This window comes from Myotis brandtii, unplaced genomic scaffold (assembly GCF_000412655.1).
Source record: "Myotis brandtii unplaced genomic scaffold, ASM41265v1 scaffold358, whole genome shotgun sequence".
In the NCBI taxonomy this organism is placed as follows: Eukaryota; Metazoa; Chordata; class Mammalia; order Chiroptera; family Vespertilionidae; genus Myotis; species Myotis brandtii.
The window spans coordinates 4,715,964-4,730,768 of record NW_005363772.1 but is presented as its reverse complement, the minus strand read 5'-3'; the positions used below and the strand labels follow the sequence as shown (position 1 = coordinate 4,730,768).

Genomic DNA, 14,805 nt, shown 5'->3' with positions numbered 1-14,805 from the left:
CATGAATATTTTAGAACTACTCCTTAGTGAAGTTCTGAGGGTCCAGTAATCCTGAGCATGGCTACAAAGTTAAAGGTAACTTTCTGCACTTGCACCTCCTGCAGCTAGGAAAGAAGCAATAGTGCTCTGTGGACCTCTTTGAAGGTAATATGTATCACCTTAGCAATCCTGTTTTGACCTACTTATGAAGCGCCCCTTAAGCCTCTAGCTGTGAGTGAAACCCAGAGTAAAAAAAAGAGGCTTCCTAGTTAGTCCAGGCTATGGGTCATCTACCTGGTCTTTGTGACCAACAAATTCAATTGGTGTTAGAACTATTGATAACTTATCAGGATGCGCAAGCATGTCAAACTTGCAGCTGGCAGGATGCGAGTTTGACATGCTTGCGGTGTTGTCTGTGGTAGTTGTATAGGGGAACTGCAGCAGAGATCTCTAAGGTTTGGTAACAAAGTCATCAGACAGGAAATTTTGGTCCCTTTGAAAAGCAGCATTTATCCCACTAAGTGCTATTAGAGTTTGTATATTTGACTGTAAAACAAATGTGACCTGATCTGTCTAAAATGAACTTGGTTTTAGCTGATTCACCTGACTTTTAAATATATTTTTATTGATCTCAGAGAGGCAGGGAGAGGGAGAGAGAGAGATAGAAACAATCGATGATGAGAGAAAATCATTGATAGGCTGCCTCCTGCACACCCCACATTGGGGACTGAGCCTGCAACCTAGGCATGTGCCCCACCAGGAATCGAACTGTGACCTCCTGGTTCACAGGTCAACGCTCAACCACTGAGCCAAGCTGACTAGGCTCACCGGACTTTTAAAAATCAGGCATGCTCAGTAGCAAGCTATAGTAAGTGACTGTGACATATGTGAAATGAGACACAAGAAGGTTCTGACAGCAGATGTTGCATGATCAGATCACTTACTAGTACACACGCTGTAGTTGGTTGCCACAAGAGACTTCAGGCCAGTCACCTTGTAAGCATGTTTTGTTTTATAAAAGGTAGTTAAAGTGTTTTATTACTATTTTTGTTGATGTTACTGTTACTATGTTTAAGAATGGAAGAAGGGTGTACTTAAGCCTTTAAGTATTAGCAAAAGGTGTATACTAATGTTGAATGGCCATGTATGGCAGTATACATTTCTCATATTTTCTTCTTTTGGCACTTTTTGAAAACTCTTAACCCATCAGGGGGATTACTCATTGCAAGCTAGCATGTGAGGGTTTTCTTAGCTTCTTTTGTGCTTAGTAGGTAGGCATGTGATCAAAGTTCTCCCATTCAGTGTTTCCCCAAATTTGAAGAGTGAAACTCATGTGGGACTGTCTTTGCTGGTGAGGGTGGTGGCAGTGACTTTGGCCTTTGGGAGAAGCAGAAGTTGTGAGATGGAGTGACAGACAGGTGACAGGAGTGGGTAAGTAGAAACAACCACAGTTTTCTTTAGTGGTTGGTGGGAAAGCAGCAGCAATGAGGTTTCCTCATCAGGTTTATCCTATGTCATGATTTGGGTTTTGCTTCTGGAAGCTGAGCTTCAAAGCCTGTTTCTCCCATATAAATAACTCTTAATAAATAACTCCCCTTTCTGCTTAACCAGTCAGAGTCAGCTTGTTACTTAAAATTAGAATTTCATTCTGAATTTAAAAACAAAATATAAAGTTTTCAAAGACCAACAATCTGTCAAATATTTATAGGATCTTAACATGAGGTTAAGCAGAAATTCTCTGATAAAGAGATGCAATGATAAAAATTAGTTCTTGGGGGGAAAACCGATGTGAATATTGAAACCTTATGTATAAAACCGAGGATCATGGAATCTCAATCAATGATGACAGCAACGAATGAAAAATTGCTAGGAAATTAATATAGGAGGTTAACTATCTTTAAAAAGAGAAAGAATAAGAAGAGATGTACACTGCTACATCAATTCCAGAGAAGGAAAAGAAGTGCTGGCAAAATTGGTCTTGAATACCCATTTTTTAAACAATATTCCTTGTTTAAAAAAATAAATATAGTCTAACAATTTAGTCAAAGTCTGACAATTTAGTAAAAGACTAAGTCAGACATGTGACTCACCCATAAGCTAGTGGATTTCATTTAAAAACAGTGTGGTGATAATAAATGATGTATCTTCTTCCTCTGTTACAGGCGAGAGTTCACATATATTAAATAATTGGCCTTCCTTTAAAGAGTTAGCAAGACAGGGGCACAAAGAGGTCATGGCGGTGCATATGAATCAGCACTGAATAGAATGTCAATAAGGTTTTCTCTGTTTTCACATGAGAAGAAAAATACCGCATCTCTTAGAAAATGATTTTTTTCATGCTGTTTCCAAGACACTATTAGTTACAAACCAAATTGTTATTTTTTCAAAGGAAAGATCTGATTGCTGAGGAGATATATATATGATGAAAAACAACTATACAATAAATCAAAGAGATCAAATTTAAAAACTATAAAGCGTCCTTTAGTAATAATACCATCTCCTTTCTATTGAAAGATATTTTGATAATAGAACAAAATAAAATAGTCATTTCAAGAGTTTCATTTAAAAAGCACAAATGACAAACAACTAATTTCTTAACTCTTTATATACTTGAAAAGTAAGTAAAAAAATGGGAAGCAACAGATATTCAAAGTATTCAGGATAGTTTAAAAGAATATTAACCAATTATGCAGTAAGCCTACCATCCTACAGACATAATTTCTATAGTCCAATTATTTAAAGTACGTAAGAGAAAGTTATATTTATAAATGTTTTATAAGAAATTTTGATAGATATTAGTGCAAAGCCTGAATTGTTATTGTTTAATTATTGCATATTTCTTACAAATGACAATTATTTCTTCTTTCTACCTAACAGACAGTATTAAGAACAGAGACCCACTAAAGTTAAGTGTCAGACTGGGGTCATACTGTTTAACTCTATGCTAAAATAGAATAAAATTAATTTTAAAATACTTCTGCAAGCCAACATAACTTCAAACTTAACAAAAAGAAAAGTTTTCAACAAAAAATTTTGGGATTATGATTCAATCTTCTTAATTTGCTATGTAAAAAACTTGTTTGTAATGACTTGTGTATTTAGATATATTTTAAAGGACGAAATAATTCTGACATGTTATTTTTTTAAATTCAAGTAACTGTAGAACTGATCAGAAACTAGAGTTCATTTTGGCCAAATATTGCCTTTTAATAAATAGTTTGAGATGTAAACACTCAAGAATATTGTGGCAAAATTGGATTAAATGAGTCCTTTTACAATTAAGAAATTCTGATAATGCTTTGACCATAAGACATTTTAAGTAAAGGTGGTAATTACATATCATTCCTCTCTAAAGATCTAAATTAAAAGGATCCTCTAAAATGAAGATTATTTTCCTGGAGGTGATTTTGAAAACACAGGCCATCCATCATTCAGGTTCTTAAGAGGAAAAATAATAATCTTTTATTACATTTGGACGAAATTTTATTTTTTAGGAATCACTGCTTGGCTGTGAGTAGTTGTTGCTTGCTGAATGTTATTCACACTTCCTCTCTCATAGGAAGCTCATGTATAACAGTCTAAACTTGTGGGATGGGTTGAAACACTTCATTCTAATCCAAGGGCCATAGGTCATTATGAACCACAAATTCTTCCTCCCTAGGGAAGTGTCAAGGGATGTGGTCTTAACCCATATCATATGTTTTTTCCCTACAATCTCCTTCAGTCTAAAATAAAGTTTATGGCACTAATGACTAGATTTAATATATTATAATGCCTTATCTGGCAATTAGTATCAAGAGAGAAATCTTTTACAGAATAGCATCTAAGGAATTTAAATTCTCTACTTGTAATGAGGCATACTAAAAAAAAAAAATATTTTAAAGGGCTCTGGGCCCAATGGTCTCTCTCAACTACTCATTCTGCTATCACAGCATGAAGCCAGCTAAAGAACAATGCATAAATGAATGGATGTGGCTATTTCGATCAAACTTTATAAAAAATAAGCAGCAAGCCATATTTGACCCATGTGTTATTGTTTGCAACTCCTTCCTTATCTAGATGCTATAATATTCAAGGAGTATGAAACCAAAAGAACTACACTTGCAGGTACCTATGTGATTCTCAGACAAATTAAATATGTTTTAAAATCTTTATAGATTTTTGTGTTTAACTTTTCTTTCGTATTGTACAAATTATATTGGTGAATTCTAAATTCATTAAGGAATTATGCATTTTCCATTAAGTGATATGGAAAACTTATGAGAGTTGAAGCTACAAAATATTAGCTTTTTAATTTCATACTAAATTTGTGTATTCAATGTAATTTTTTCCCCTGGATAAAAGATAAGGTTTTACAGAGGGATTTTTAAAAACCTATCATTTAGAATACTTATAAGAAAGAAACTTTTATCACTGAAATTGATCCATTATTAATTTGAATTATTTTTTTGGTTGATCATTTAAGAAGTTCTTGATATATGCTTTGATTAGATAATAATTTTTGGTTATTATTTGTTTTAGACTAACAGTATAAGTACTATGTATTAAACTTACTAAAAAAACTTAGGATGCAATTTCAGTGTAAATTATAATTCAATTAATTAATTCATATACAGGTAGCCACTTTGACCTCTCCAAGATATGTAGACCCAATAAATAGTGTGTATTTGTAAAGATCGGTGACACCCCTATTTCTTTGATAGAAAAAACTGGTAAGTGGCATTTAAAAGTAAAACATTTTTTCAATACAATTCTAATTTTAATCCTAATACAATCTTAATTCTAATTCTAAGTGTAATTTGAATATTCACAAGGAGGGTAACTGATTAAAAACTTGTTAATTGTGCTCTTGCCGGTGTTTCTCAGTGGTTAGGGTGTCAGCCCACAGACCGAAGGGTCTCTGGTTTGAATACCGGTCAAGGGCACGTACCCGGGTTACAGGTTCAATCCTGGCCCTGGTTGGGGAGCATGCAGGGGAAGGCAACCAATCGATGTATCTCTGTCACACTGATGTTTCTCTTTCTTTCTCCTTCCTTTCCTTCCTTCTTTCTACTCTCTCTAAAAAAAAAAAAAAAAAAAAAAAAAATCAATGGAAAAAATTCCCTTGGGTGAGGATTAAAACAAAACAAAACAAAGAAACTTTTTGATTGCTAATAAACAGAAAAAGGATGTTATCCTTATGATTATCTGTGATCCCACTGCATATGGAAGGGTAAAATGTAATTTATTTGGAAAGTTAGGCATTTTTGTTCTTCATTCTTTATTTCTTATCTATTAAAAGTGAAAGACTGAAGGGGAAAAAAGAGTCTTCATTTCAGTCTTTTAGAGAACTTGTTAAGGGTAAGATGATGTCAAAGGCAAGAATGTTAAGGACAAAAGACATATAAAGACAGGAACTAACACAACATTAGATTTCTTCCTTCAAAGATCTCGGAAAACTTCAAGAGGGGATTATTGCACAGACTGGAATGTAAGGCCAGTTGGAATCATGGTCTATAGCAGTGATGGCGAACCTATGACATGCGTGTCAGAGGTGACACGCGAACTCATTTTTTTGGTTCATTTTACTTTGTTAAATGGCATTTACATATATATATAAAATAAATATCAAAAATATAAGTCTTTGTTTTACTATGGTTGCAAATTTCAAAAAATTTCTATATGTGACATGGCACCAGAGTTAAGTTAGGGTTTTTCAAAATGCTGACACGCCGAGCTCAAAAGGTTCGCCATCACTGGTCTATAGGGCTGTTGAGGTGTCTAATGTTGAAAATCTCAAGTTGACTCTCTAGTTAAAAAAACTGGAGAGCATGATCTCACTCATTCATGGATAATAAAGACCATTATAAACTTATGAACAATAATAGATACGAGGCAGAGCCTGCCTCAAACAGATTGTCAAACTGCAGCGGGAAGGCCGGGGAGGGTTGGGGGGCAGGAGGGAGGGGGTAAGAGATCAACCGAAGGACTTGTATGCATGCATATAAGCATAACCAATGGACATAAGACACTGGGGGGGTAGGGGAGGCCAGGGGATTGTCAAGGGCGGGGGAAAAAAGGAGACATATGTAATACTCTTGGTAATACTTTAAGCAATAAAGAAAACAAAAAACAAAAAACAAACAAACAAAAAAAACTGGAGAGAAGAGTGGAAAATTTTTGTTCTGGAAAAGTGTTCTCTGATGCAAAGAGAAATCCATCTTACAAAGGAAGAACTAGAGATGAGCTGCCCTAGTTTAGTAGTTTAGAAAGAGGTAAGGGGATTATGAATTTGATAAAAAACATGTTTCTTCTAAATATTAATTTATATGCTTTGAGATATCTTATTTTTTTGTGAAAAATTTCCAAACCCCCAAATTATTTTGAAACACAGAAATCAATGTTTTGGAGAAAAGAGTATATAGGTCTTAAATATATATTTGTAAAGTCTAGTAATTATTTGGTGCTTTCATCAGATATTTTATCCTGTTTCATTTTTTAGTTGTTATTGTTAATCCTCACCCAAGGATATTTATTTCCTCCATTGATTATTTTAGAGAGAGTGGAAGGGAAGGGGAGAGACATGGAGAAAGAGACACACGATTGGTTGCCTTCCATACACGCCCTAACCAGGACCCTTCCACTGGAATTTGCTCTGTTATATAATCTTTTGTCTAAAAGCAAAGCTCAAATAAGGACTGGCCATGAATTATTAAAAGAAAAAAGATAAAAAGGGTAAATCTTGATTCCAAATAAACTGTTGAGAATATATATGGAAAGAAGAGTTTTCTGAGAATATATCACTTCCTGAGATGTTTTATACAAACTTCATGGTAACCATACTTAAAAAAACAAAAACAAGCCATCTAGAACAGAGACATAAAACATTAAAAAAAGAAAAAAACTGAGGAAAAACATCATAGAAAACCACCAAACTAAAATGACAGACAAAAATAAAGGAAAATGAAACAATGGAGATACAGAATAATCAGAAAACAAAAGATAAAATGGCAGTAGTAAATCTTCCTGTACCAATAATTACCCTACATGTAAATGGTTAGAACTCACAATACAATGGCATAAAGTGCTTGGATAGTTTATAAAACAATACCCAACTATATGCTGCCTTCAAGAGACACATTTCAGCTTTAAAGACAAACAGGCTTAAAGTGAATGGGTTAAAGATGATCCTCCAAGCATATGTTAGTCAAAAGAAAGTGGGTACAAACATTCTTATCAAAGACAAAATAGACTTCAAGCCAAAAAAGGTAACAAAAGACCAATATGGATATTATATAGTGATAAAAGTGACAATCCATCAGGAAAACATATTTATTAATACAATGCACCCAACATAGAAGCATCAAAATATATAAAGCAGCTATTAAAAGACCTCAAGGGAGGAATTGACAGCAACACAATAATAAGAGGGAAGTTTAATAGCATTTACATCATCCAGACAAAGTATAAAAGGAAACCTCAACCTTAAATGACAAATTAAACCAAATGAACTTAATAGATATATACAGAACATTCTATTCAAAAAGCATCAGAATAAACAATTTTCTCAAATGCACACAGAACATTCTCAAGGAAAGTCCATATGCTAAAATAAAACAAATTTCAATAAATTTAAGAAGACTGAAATCATATCAAGTATCTTTTCCAATACAATGGTCTGAAAATACAAATCAACTACAAAAAGAGAACTGGAAGAATCACAAGTAGATGGAGATTAACAATATGCTACTGAAAAACAATTGGCTCAAGGAAGAAATCAAAGGAAATAAATAAAATGGAGATTAAAATATGATAGAACAAATCAATAAAAGAGCTTGTGTTTTGAAAAGATAAACAAATTGACAACCTTTAGCTATACTCACTAAGAAAAAAAGAGAGAAAGCTCAAATAAATAAAAATCAGAAACAAGAGTAGTTACAACAGATACTACAGAAATATAAAGGATCACAGCTGACTTCAATAAACAGCTATAAGCCTTCAAATGAGAAAACTTCGAGAACATAGATAAATTCTTAGAATCATACAATCTTCCTACACTGAATCATGAAGAAATAGAAAATATGAATAGAACAATCACTAGAGTAAGCAGATTAAAACAGTAATAAAAAACCTCCCAGAAAACAAAAGTCCAGAACCAGACTGCTTCATTGGTGAATTCTACTAAGCAATCAAAGAAAATTTAATACCAATCCTTCTCAACTATTCCAAAAAATTGAAGAGAAGGGAATGCTTCCTTATTCATTATATGTGGTCAACATTACCATGATAACAAAGCCAGAAAAAGACAAAACACAAGAAAAATTACAAGACAATATTTCAGATGAACATATGAGATGGGCAAAAGTAGGCTTACAGTTATAACACAAATAAATAATACAATTACAAACCCACACGAATACAGACAACTGATTTACAGCAAAGGATCCAATAACATACAATGAAGAAAGGAAAGTTATTTTCAAAGAATGGTGTTGGGAAAACTGAATAGCCACATGCTAAAAAATGAAATTAAACCACTATTTTACATCATAAATAATAAAAATATATTAAAAACTTTTCTTCTATGTATTTCATAGAAGAGAACATGGGTGATAAGCTCCTTGACATCAGTCTTAGTGTGTTATTTGTAGATTTGACTCCAACAACAAGGGAAACATAAGCAAAAATAAACAAATGGGACTACATCAAAATAAGAAGCAAAAGAAAGCATCAGCAAAATGATAGGCAACCTAGTGAATGGGAAAATATATTTGAAAATTGTACATCTGAAAAGGGGTTAATATACAAACTATACAAAGAATTCATGCCCTAACCGGTTTGGCTCAGTGGATAGAGTGTTGGCCTGCGGACTCAAGGGTCCCAGGTTCGAATCTGGTCAAGGGCATGTACCTTGGTTGCGGGCACATCCCCAGTAGGGAGTGTGCAGGAGGCAACTGATCGATGTTTCTCTCATCGATGTTTCTAACTCTCTGTCCCTCTCCCTTCCTCTCTGTAAAAAACCAATAAAATATATTTTAAAAAAAAAAGAATTCATACAACTCAACAACAAAACAAACAATCCAATTGAAAAATGGGTACAAAATCTGAATGTACTGATGTACTGATGGCTAACAGACACATGAAAAGATGTTCAACATCACTAATACTAGGGAAATGCAAACCAAAACCACAATTTTATATCCTCTCACACCTGTAAGAATTGCTCTCACTAAAGACAGGAAATAAAAAGTGTTGGAGAAGACGTGAGAAAAAGGAAACCCTCATACACTGTTGGTAGGAATGTAAATTAGTGCAGCCACTATGGAAAACACTATGAAGATTCCTCAAAAGAGTAAGAAAAGAACTACCATATGATCCAAGTATTCTGTTTCTGGGGAAAAATCCAAATTCAAAAAGATGTATGCACCCCTATGTTCCCTGCAGCACTACTTATAATAACTAAGATACAGAAACAATCTAAGTGTCCACTGATGAGTTAATAGATAAAGAAGTAATATTCATAGCTGACTGTTGAGAATAACACAGGTTTGAACTGCTTGTGTCCATTTGTACACTGATCTTTTTCAGTCAATACTATAAATGAATTTTCTCTTATGATTTTCCTAATAACATTTTATTTTCTCTTGCTTACTTTATTGTAAGAATATAGTATATAATTACATATAACATACACAATGTGTTTGATCGACTATTTAGGTAATCAGTAAGCCTTCCAGTCAACAATAGAATTTTAGTAGTTAGCTTTTAGGGAGTCAGAAGTTATACACAAATTTTTGTGCAAAATGTTAAGTGACCCTGACCCCACCACTGTTCAAAGGTCAACTGTATAAACAATGGAATACTACTGAGCCATAATAAAGTCTTGCGATTTGTATCAACACAGATGGACCTTGAAGGTACTATGCTAAGTAAAATAAATCAGATAAATTCAAATACCATATGATTTCACTTATGTGGAATGAGAAAAGTAAAACAAAATAAAACAAAGACAAATGGAGAGGCAGATAACAGATTGGTGGTTCCTAGCGGGAAAGAAGGGTGGAGGAGGGTGAAATGGATAAAGGGGGTCATATGGATGGAAATTAGACTTTTGGTAGTAAACTCGTAGTATATAGACATATTGAATTATAATATCTTACACCTAAAATTTATATAATGTTATAAACCAATGTTACTTTAAAAATAATCTAAAACTACCATCTTTACTCATGTGTAAAGTTAAAATGGTGGCAAGAAATTATTGTGTTGCTTTTTTGTTGACAGATGGGATTTATGTCTATAGATATAACTATTAGAATATATATTGTATCAGAAAATAATCATAGATAGATATTCCAAATTACACGGCAAAGGACATTTTAAATATGTATAGAAGCTCCTGCTTCTGTTTATGGAAGCACAAATCAGAACCCTTCAGGAGAAACTTACCCTTTTCTGTTCTTTTATGTACTCGATCAATTCATCTCGTGTTCTTTTTACTGCCTCTTCCACAGCCTTTGCACTGCGCTTTTGCTCTTCTATTATTGCAGCCTTAACAGTTTCCTGTTTGTGGGAGGAGGAAAACAAGTCATGTAAGTATGCACTATGACAAAATTTGTGTCCATTTTATACCAACTAAAAATCCTCTTCAATGGTTTGAGCTCATTCTGTGCAAAACGTGTCTTTAAATAGGACTAGGAACTGACAAAATATTTTGAGATCTGTTAGAGATTCCACAGAATGCACTTTTCTAAACTGAGTGAAAGGGAAAGCAATGGAATGAGCCATTTATTGCAGGGAGCGCCTGACAGACTCCAATGGCTTCCTTACCAACCTTTCATTTGATGTTTACATGATTGATTGCCTTCCTGTACTTTGCACTATCCACATAAGACTTCCAACTTGTGTTTATTCTTCCAAGAACACCCTAATGCTCTAGCTGTTTTATTCACGTTTAATTTTCCCATCATACAATAATCAAGTGTGGTCTGGGCGGTAAGATTTACAGCTCGTTTGGTTCTCCTGCCAGGTTAAGATGTTGAGAGCTGGACACCATGAATAAGAGGTAAAAATTCCACCCTCTGTGCTAATATTTGAAATGAGAAATCTAGGGAGAAAATTGTACACCCCATTTTACTGAAATAATAATCAGGTACCCACCAGATTTCAGAATTTCAGACAAGGAGAAAAAGGGCTAAAATTTTGAAAAAGAAATATAATACTTCTCAAACAGTGGTAATATTTCCTGCTAAAATATTGTTTCATGACTGGATAAATGTCACAAAACAAACTTCCTTAACTTCTATTTATCTATATAGGTAGCATCCTTTTTTTTTTTTGGACAGGCAATCAATGACAAAATGTCTTGAAATTTCTCAGTAACATTTCCTTCATTTTGTAGCTTTTCCAATTAATTTTAGACATGTATATATAACTCAGAAAATATAAAATATTAACAATTTCCTATTCTGAACATATTTACTGTAGAAAATTTGCAAGTACAGAAAAATATGAACACAAAACAACACACATATACACCACATAGTTGGAGAGCAAACTGTAAATACTATTTTCTACAGTTAAAACTGGCATTTTTCAGTTAAAATAGATTTTGAATATTTTTAAGCCAGTATATATTCTTTTATAATATGATGTATATTCCATTACAGGGATATATAACTTATTTCACCAATTGTTACTCACGGATATTTTGGTTGTTTTTTTAATAGAATAAATCAGTGATGAGCATTCATATATGTATCTTTGTGATGCATGTTATATATTTTCTTAAGATCACTTCAAGAAGTAGAATCATTTTGGCTACAGAATATAATAGCTGTCATAGCTTTTGACATTTTGTTTAATTTTTTCCCCTGAAAATGGCTTTTTTATATCCTTGGTTACATTTAGGTTTACCAGATTTTGAGGAAGAATGACATCTAATTTCATTCTACATTTTAAAAAGATTATCATGCGATACTCAACATTTTCATAGCAATATTGGCAATATATACATTATCTCTTATCATTTCCTTGATCATGTCTTCTTCCCACTTTTAATATTGCTATCACCTTCATTTTGCTGATTTATTTCCTAAATTCAGTAAAAAAAAAAATTCTGAAAATCCCTCTAATGGTGACTTTAAAAATTAGTATTTTATTTTCAACATCCTTTAGTTCCACTGATAAAATGATAAAACACTCAGCTGCTTCCATAATTTTTAAAAGGTTGAAAAACTACAGTAATTTTTAAAAGTAATAAATGAGGACAAGTAAGATTACTTAAAAGCATCTACAATTAAAATTCCTGTTGGTTTCATAGTTGATAATTTGGAACTTAAAAATTTTCAGATTTTTATAAGGCAAATAATATTGCATATATTAATAAGGCCCTTGAAAAACATCACATTAATACTTCTGAAATGAATATTCACACTATGTGGGTAAATTAAAAATATAAATAGCTTCACACCAGTTCAGGTTTTTGCCAATAACTGAGTTACAAAAATCCTTAGTTTTCAGAATGTTTAGAATTTTAGAACTGCAGGTAAGGATTGTAGACTTGGATTATCTATATATATAAAACCCTAATATGCAAATAACTGAATGGCGGAACAACCGAACAACTGGTCACTATGACATGTGCTGACCACCAGGGGTTGCACACAGAACATGGCGGTCATTGGCCGAGGTGAGATGGTGGAGCAGGTGAGCAGGGGTGCCAGACCAAGGTGGGGTGCCGGTTGCTGTCATCGGGGCGAGCCTCTAGTGGTTACTGAAAATTTTTTGCTCCCATGTACCACAGTCCTGCCTGGTGCTTGAACCTGCTGCTGGTGCCAGCCCTGCTTGCACCTGCTGCCAGCACCGGAGCCACTGCTCACACCCGCTGCCGGCGCCCAGCGTCAGCCCCAACCGCTTGACGCCATCAGCAGGTGTGAGCAGCGGCTGCTGGCCCTGATCGCCCCTCAGGGCTTCTCCACCTCCCCCTACTCCTGATGGGCGATCAGGGCCAGCAGGCGCCGCTCATACCCGCTGATGGCACCAGCTCTGCTTGCATCCGCTGCTGGTGCCAACCCCAATCCCTCTGCACCATCAGCGGGTGCGAGTGGGGCTGGTGTCATCAGCGTATGGGAGCGGTGGCAGCTGGAGTGGGGCTGCCAGCAGATAAGGGACACGGGGCTGAGTGGGGAGGGGCCAGGCGTGGGTGCGGAGGATGGGCCGAGACCTGCCCCTATGCCCACCGCAGCCTCCCAGCACACAATTCCTTTGAAGGTGCACAAATTCATCAACATTTGTTATTATTTGACTTTATGATTCTAACCATCCTAGAGGGTAAGAAGTGGGATCTCATTGTGGTTTTGATTTGCATTTCTGTGATGACTAATGATTCTGAGCATCTTTTCATGTGTTTATTTGCCATTTGTATCTCTTCTTTTGAGAAATGTCTATTCACATCCCTTTCTCATTTTTTAAATTGAGTTGTTAAATATATATTTTTATTGATTTCAGAGATGAAGGGAGAGGGAGAGAGATATAGAAACATCAATGATGAGAGAGAATGATCGACTGGTTCTCTCCTGCACATCCCCTACTGGGGATCGAGCCCACAACCCAGGCATATGCCCTTGACCAGAATTGAACCCAGGACACTTCAGTCCACAGGCCGATGCTGTATCCACTGAGCCAAACCAGCTAGGGCAGCAAATGCTCAATTTAAATAAAAAGAATACATCCAGAAAAAATATGAAGTATCTAATATATTCTTCAAACTGAAATTTTTGGGGTGTGTTAGAGTTTCTGCTACATGCTCATCTGTCACATTTTTCAGATCTTCCTCTCCTAATTTCTGAGCTGACAAATAACCATTTACAAAGAAAGGTTTTCTTGATTCTCTTCTCTCAAATGGGTGTTAGGTGAGAGTCAAGTTTTTGCAATCCGTCCTTAAAGAGTACTTGTCAATAAACAAATTCCGTTAAATACTAGAGGCCTGGTGTACGACATTCGTGCACTGGGGGGTGGGAGGTCCCTCCGCCCAGCCTGTACCCTCTCAAAGTCCGGGACCCCTCGCTCCTTACCACCTACCTGCAGTGGAGGTGGGGGAGGCTCTCATCACCGCCACTGCACTCTCCAGCCGTGAGCCCGGCTTCTGGCTGAGCAGGGCTCCCCCTTTGGGTGTGCACTGATCACCAGGGGGCAGTTCCTGCGTTGAGCATCTGCCCCCTGGTGGTCAGTGTGCATCATAGCGACCAGTCATTCCGCTGTTCAGTCGATTTGCATATTAGGGTTTTATTATGTAGGATGATACAAAAGGAAAGTTTAAGTCTTCCATTTTCTTTTTTTAAAATATGTTTTTTTTTAATTGATTTTTAGAGAGAGGAAGGGAAAGGGAGAGAGAGAAGAGAGAGAAGCATCAATATGAGATCTGCTGTCTCCTGCATGTCCCTTACTAGGCATCTAAACCACAATGTAGGCATGTGGAATTGAACCAGCAACCTTTCGGTGCACGGGACAACACCCAACAAACTGAGCCACACTGGCCAAGGCTGGAAAAGCCTTCCATTTTCTAAACCAAACCAAATTCTGGATTGGAGATAAAACTTTTGTGCACATTTATACAAGTGCCTGTGAATATCTGCCTGCATGCTTTACTGAATTCCATGAATAAACTATCTTGTCCCAATGAGTCATAATTAGTCCAAAATAAAATATACCTCACAAGGAATGAAGATTTGACACAATGAGCATATTCAAATAAGCAATTTTGAAAAACTATATTCCAGCTTATTTTAGTAACTAGAGGCCCGGTGCACAAAAATTTGTGCACTCGGGGGGCGGGGGAGGGGGGGG

The 14,805-nt window shown here is 35.4% G+C and overlaps 1 protein-coding gene across 4 annotated transcripts in view; it reads right to left on the bottom strand.

The window, feature by feature from the left end:
* CCDC91 (coiled-coil domain containing 91) overlaps positions 1-14,805 on the bottom strand; it is a 327,053-nt gene that overhangs the window by 37,765 nt on the left and 274,483 nt on the right. For all 4 annotated transcript variants that reach the window (XM_005871845.2, XM_014544292.1, XM_014544291.1 and 1 more), the window contains one exon: positions 10,408-10,521. In XM_005871845.2, the coding sequence (XP_005871907.1) occupies positions 10,408-10,521 (114 nt within the window). The remainder of the gene's footprint in view (positions 1-10,407; positions 10,522-14,805) is intronic.